We start from the raw sequence: 6,395 nt of genomic DNA, 5'->3' as shown, positions 1-6,395 counted from the left end.
TTTCTATAATTATTATTTTATCGAATATCTGATTCACAGTCCGATCGGATATCCGAAATTTCATATTCTGATAGTAAAATACACTGTCCGAAAAGTCCGGATCCGACTATGAACACCCCTACTTGTTGTTCCATTTGACTCAATTTCAACTCATACGCCCAACATTTAGTTTCAGCGACACCAAGGTGAAGATGAGAGACTAGGCGAGTATGCGACATTCACTAGTTGGATCCTTGAACCGAACAATTTTATCTCATCGCACTATCGTGTCTTCGGACAAATGTTCACGTGTGTTGACCTTAGATGAGAGGAGGGCTTTCTCCGGATCAAAAGACGTATGTATCCCGATAAAAGTCTGATTCGTTAAACATTCAAACAAAATAAAAAAAATTATAATAATAAAAATAAAACGCAATAGGATCCGGCAAGCATAAACCCACCCCCAAATGATTCGGCAAACAAACCCTAATAACCAAACCCAACCCAAATCCTGACCCAATTCGGAACCCTAATTCTTTAAATAATCTTCTCGGATCTTCCAATCGGATTCTGACATACAAATCAAACCACCCGCTGCAAATAAGGTTCCAATTAATCACTCTTTATTATTATTATTTCCACATTCCACATTGTTTATTACAATTTACATCTTTAATTTCTTTATTATTATTATTATTATGCTGATACTGTAATTGATATGTTAATTTCATATACTATACATTTACTTATGCAACTCGATCGTACAGAATTGCCGTTTAATTTCAAAAGTACCAATTTTTTCATACAAGTATATACACAAATTGAGTTTTCAATTTTGAAAATTGGATACATGTTAATATATTATATCAGTGTTGTAAAAATCGGTCTAGGCGGTCGGGTACTTGTAGGCGGTAGGGTGCCGAGGCGAGTGTCTTCAACTCGGCCATCGGTCAAACTCGGAGTAGTGACTCAAAATAGGAGCTAGTCGGTCCAACTCGGTCAAGTCGCATTTTCGCTGTTTTTCTAAACTTATCGCTGTTATCACCGATTTTCATGTTTTCACGTTTTTATCATCAATTTTCATGGTTTTTTCATGTATCTTTCACCGATTTTCGCTGTTTTTTTACGTACTTTTCACCGATTTTCAATGTTATCACTGATTTTCGTTGTGCTATACTACTTTTAGCTGTTTTTCACCGAGCTTCATTTTTTTACACTGATTTTCTCTGGTTCTCACTTTTTATTCACCGATTTTTGCTGTTTTTCACGTATTTTCATCGATTTTTCCTATTTTCGATGAGATAACTTGGAAGAAGAGGGTAAATGATTACTATGCATGCAATGATAAATAATGAATATTGGTTACATGTAGCCTTTAGATTTATATTAATATTCACGTATTATGTTATAAATATATGTAAACTTATAATATTTGGCATATGTAGTTTTCCCAAAATATTTTTTTTTAATTTACCATGTCCGAGTACTCTGTTGACCGACCTAGCAGCGCCTAGCAACTTCGGCAACCATGATTCATACGTATTATTATTATTATTATTTGACTGCAACTACATATTAATATAATACCTTGTTAATTTGAACTGTAATTCAATTTAAAAACGGATGAATTAGTGTCCTTTCTTTAGTTATGTGAATTCTAACAGTTTTGATGCTCAAGTAGGTTTCTGTAAACTTTATGTGATGGAATTGCAAGCTGAAATTCCCGCCAAAAAACCGAAAAGATTGACATCAGTGGTGTGGAATCACTTTGAACGGGTTAGAAAACCGGAAGCGTGTTATGCAGTATGTGTTCATTGTCAAAAGAGGCTGAGTGGATCAAGCAACAGTGGGACGACTCATTTACGAAATCATTTAATGAGATGTTTAAAAAGATCAAATTTTGATGTGTCTCAAATACTTGCAAAACGAAAAAGAAAAGACGAGCCCGTCACGATTGCGAGTGTCGGGTATGATGACGTTCAAAGAAATAACGAAACTCCTGTTCCAATATCTTACCAGAAGTTTGACGAGTCAAAGATTGATGAACCAGTCAACTTTGTAAGTATTAAGTTTGACCAAGAAAGGAGTCGGCTTGACTTGGCCCGTATGATCATGTTACATGAATATCCACCATCTATGGTTGAACATGTCGGGTTCAAAGTCTTTGTCAAGAATCTTCAACCGATGTTTGACTTTTTGACCACGAGTGTAATCGAGTCCGACTGTTTGACCATATACGCAAAAGAAAGACAAAAAGTGTTTGATGTTATAAAAAACCTACATTGCAGAATTAGTCTTGCTGTTGGTTTTTGGTCTTCAGCTGATAACGTTGACTTTTTAAGTTTGACCGCAAACTACATCGACGAAAACTGGAAAGTTCAGAGGAAAATATTGAATTTTTTTACTTTGGATTTATCTCAAAACGAAGACGCGTTATCTGACTTGCTTATAAAGTGTTTAATCGATTGGGATGTTGACCAAAAGCTATTCTCGTTGACTCTCGATGATTGTTTCGGGTACGACAATTTAGCATCGAGAGTCAAAAACTGGCTTGTGGAAAACCGACCCGTTTTGAAAAACAGTGAGTTATTCGATATACGATGCGCTTCACATTTAATGAAAACCCTTGTTCAAGATTCATTGGAATCGATTAAGAGCGTGACCGAAAAGCTTCGAGAAAGTGTTCGGTTCGCTAAACTTTCATTAACAACTCATGATAAATTCGACGAGTTTGCTCAACAGTCCGGGATTAATACCGAAAAACGTTTATTTCTTGATAACCAAATGCAATGGAATTCTACATATCTTATGCTTGAAAGTGTTCTAGAATACAAAAACGTGTTTATTTTACTTCAAGAACACGAACCGATCTACACAACGTGCTTATCGGATGAAGAATGGGAACGGGTAGGGACCGTTACATCTTTTGTAAAACTTCTTATTGAGGTTATAAACGTCTTTTCACAGTCACAAAGCAAACACTCGACTTCAAACGTGTTTTTCGCAGAATTATGCGATGTTCATATTCAACTAATCGACTACTGCAAGAATCCGGATGCGTTTATAAGTTCTCTTGCAACGAAAATGAAAGTCAAATTTGATGAATATTGGGAGAAAAGCGGGTTAGCGTTAGCAATTGCCGCAATTTTGGACCCGAGATTTAAAATGAAGCTGGTGGAATATTATTATAAACAAATATACGATACCGAAGCTTCGGAGCGTATATGTGAGGTTTCTGAGGGTATACGTGACCTCTTTAATGAGTATTCTGTACAGCTAGGTTCAGGTGATGACATGGCGGGCCAGGCTGGCAGCACAAGTAACGCCACACGGGATCGGTTGAGAGGTTTTGATAAGTTTCTTAATGACACTTCAAACCAACAAAGTTCGGGTTCGGATCTCGAAAAGTATTTAGACGAGTCCGTGTTTCCCAGAAATTATGATTTTAGTATTTTGAATTGGTGGAAAGTGCATACGCCGAGGTACCCGATTCTGTCCGTGATGGCGCGTGATATTTTGGGTGTTCGCGTGTCCAATATTACCGCTGACCTGGCGTTTAGTACAGGTGGCAGAGTGGTTGATAATCGTTTGAGATCCGTTGACTCGGATATCCGTCAAGCTTTGTTTTGCGGGCAAGATTGGTTGCGGATAGAGCCTGAAGGTAAAATGTTCAACGGGTCGGTTTTGAGTTTTGACCCGGCCCAGTTTGTTAATTTTAGTTAAATAATTTGTTTATCTTCAAACTGACACGTTTTTCGGGTTTGTATCAGATACGAATGGCTCGAGCCTCTCTGTGGTTCCCCTTGCTGTTGAATTGACATAATTGCCCTTGCCTATATAGGTATGATGTGTTTCTGAACTTGGTTTTAAATTGTATTTTTAATATTTTTTTTGCTAATTTTGTTGTTTATATGATTTGTTATGATGCAAGGTTGATAGGATTTGATAAGGTATAGTTTGCTTGATATGCTTCTTGGATGAGTCTTCATTGCAGAAGTAAGGGTAAAATGGTAATTAGAGCTACTGCATAAAACTTTGTTTCTTGGTTTTCAACTAAGATTTTTATTATGTAAAACTTCTAATTTGAGAATTGGCCATGATGGGTTTGATTTTATGCAGTTAAGTGTATTGATTACATACAGTTAGACAAAACATAAAAAATGTAAAAATGCTTATTGACTTGTGACTTTTTTTTTAAAATGAGCTTTAAAAAAGTGTTTGGATTAACTTTTGTGAAGGAAAAAACAAATAAGTCAATAAGTTGTTTTCTAATACGTGTTTGGATTAGCTTTTGTTGGAGTGTTAGGGTAAAGGATGGGTAGTCAAAAAGTCAAAAATCATTCTAAAAAGTCAGGATTTACGACTTTTAGAAACCAACTTTATAATATTTTCAATAAGCTAAAACAAAAAGGATTTTTGTGATTGCCAAATACACTAACTTCTTGACATTTGGAAAAACCAATAAATCAATAAGTTGTTTTCAAGCACAATCCAAAACATGCCCGAATTTTTAGTTTAATAAAAGCATGTGACATGAGGAAACAAACATAGAAAATATCCATCACACATGGGGATTTGTTTACTCTAATGAGGGCTTATAATTGGTTTTGAACTCGGTTCATGATGTAACTCAGTTGATCCATTTGTTGGCTTGCAATATATCAATTATCAAGTCCTCAATTTTTTAGCAAATTGTTTTGTTGATTTGGTCTGCAAAGTAATGATCTTTTAAGTCTTTACTTGTGATGACAAATTAAGAGCCTTGTTGCTTGGGTGTTGCTTGTGATTAGCGATGAAAAATTAACCGAACCTGACTCGAATTTTGTAACCCGAAACATATGGAACGTGTATTCAGGTATTGGATTATTGTTAAAATTCAAGCATATTTTTTTATCATTCAAAATTTTATAGTTTTACTTTAATATCAAATAAAACGTATTTTTAAGCATATATTTTTTTCTTATCATTTTTGTGATGATAATTAGGGATGGTAGAAAAGCCTGAGCCCAATATGGGATGGGTATACCCAAAATCCAACGGGTATGGGCCTATGGGGTTAGGATTTAAAGTCATTGATAATATTGATAATATGTATGAGATTATTATATTCTTAATATCTTTCGTTTGATATAACATTAAAACTATATAAAAATTAGAATGATAAGAGAAAAAAGAGGTATGTTTGAAATCTTTACATTTTTATAAACCAACAGCTATGCCAATACTCGACTAGCAATCGATAAGATGTTCTTTACCAAAGAAAATACACTAGTTACCTAAACGATAATTAAAGGAGTTCATAAACCATTCAACCAAATCAAATCGACTAGTTTAATGATTCACTTTACGAGTTTAACAGTATGAGTGACGGTTCGAAACTTGGATCTAACTGTTATGTTTTCTATATTATCATTTTGTATTGGAATATCTAGTTTATGTATATGTATTGTATTGCGTTAATAAAGTCTTTTTATATTTATTTATTTTACGATTTAATGTGTTTGAGAAACAAACACAATAGTTTTGAGTCATATTCACTACAACAAAGGAACAATTTAGAGTTCAAAAATAAACACGAAATTTGGTTTTACTACTAAAAGTGATAGTCATGAATTTTGGAAGGACATACAAAGTTGACGAATATAAAAAGATATGTTGCAAAGATTCGGAACAAAAGAGTCATCAACCCCACTTCTGTGATCAATACCATCAAAAGATATGATATTTTTCATTTAGTGATATTGGATTTTATTTGTCGAGGACCCGAGAGATTTATGTCACTTTTGTCGAGTTTGTTAGGTAGTTGTCACGTTTCGATGAAGGGCTTTAGGAGGTTGTTGACGCAATGGGCATATGTTAATGTTGAACTAAGGCTTGAAGAGTATAGAAACTCCGATATAAGAGAGAAAGTGATAAATAATGCGTAACCAACTAAGAACTATGTTTGATTGTTTGTTGACCTATCTGACCTAAATTGACCATCATTTGACAAACACCGGCCTATATTTAATATGCTTGGCCGAATGTGTCATAATCTATCAGACATGTTATATTGAATTATAAGGAGTCATTATAATTCGTAACATGTTATTATAAGTCACAATTGGCCCATGCATGTCCATGTTTGATCACGATCACCTCATTCGATGATGATATACCAAGCATGACGTTATTCGACTTACATTGGATATGTTGACTGTTTGTTTAACTTTTATTAACCTAGATTAACCTTATTGAGCTACATTTACTATTTATAACTAGTATGTTGTGGTTGATCTAAAATATCGTATTTTATCACACATGTAAGAACGGATGACTTTAAGCTATAACAACCCATAAGTTGTGATGCAGCGGTATAACAAGAATGAAGATCGAATCACGTTGATTCAGAGAATACCCGTGATGAGCTTCAAAAC

At 34.5% G+C, this 6,395-nt stretch overlaps 1 protein-coding gene across 1 annotated transcript; it reads left to right on the top strand.

The window, feature by feature from the left end:
* Positions 1-429: 429 nt before the first annotated feature.
* Positions 430-4,115, top strand: LOC143634366 (zinc finger BED domain-containing protein RICESLEEPER 1-like). The gene is made up of 4 exons (XM_077102469.1): positions 430-584; positions 1,661-3,640; positions 3,750-3,820; positions 3,911-4,115. Exons 2-3 carry the CDS (start codon positions 1,681-1,683, stop codon positions 3,800-3,802), a joined length of 2,013 nt encoding a protein of 670 aa, XP_076958584.1. The 5' UTR covers positions 430-584; positions 1,661-1,680; the 3' UTR covers positions 3,803-3,820; positions 3,911-4,115.
* The last annotated feature ends 2,280 nt before the right edge of the window (positions 4,116-6,395 follow it).

The sequence above is a fragment of the Bidens hawaiensis genome, unplaced genomic scaffold (assembly GCF_021521415.1).
Source record: "Bidens hawaiensis isolate Kalapana, Puna unplaced genomic scaffold, B.hawaiensis_p1.1 tig00007048_1, whole genome shotgun sequence".
In the NCBI taxonomy this organism is placed as follows: domain Eukaryota; kingdom Viridiplantae; phylum Streptophyta; class Magnoliopsida; order Asterales; family Asteraceae; genus Bidens; species Bidens hawaiensis.
This window is presented reverse-complemented; position numbering and strand designations above follow the sequence as displayed.

What these genes read in the sequence shown, in the direction of transcription:
- LOC143634366 (XM_077102469.1), top strand. Translation starts at nt 1,681, where the DNA reads ATGGAATTGCAAGCTGAAATTCCCGCCAAAAAACCGAAAAGATTGACA. An exon ending in GTTGCGGATAGAGCCTGAAG is followed by an intron (nt 3,641 to 3,749) that starts GTAAAATGTTCA and finishes GGTTTGTATCAG; the next exon opens with ATACGAATGGCTCGAGCCTC.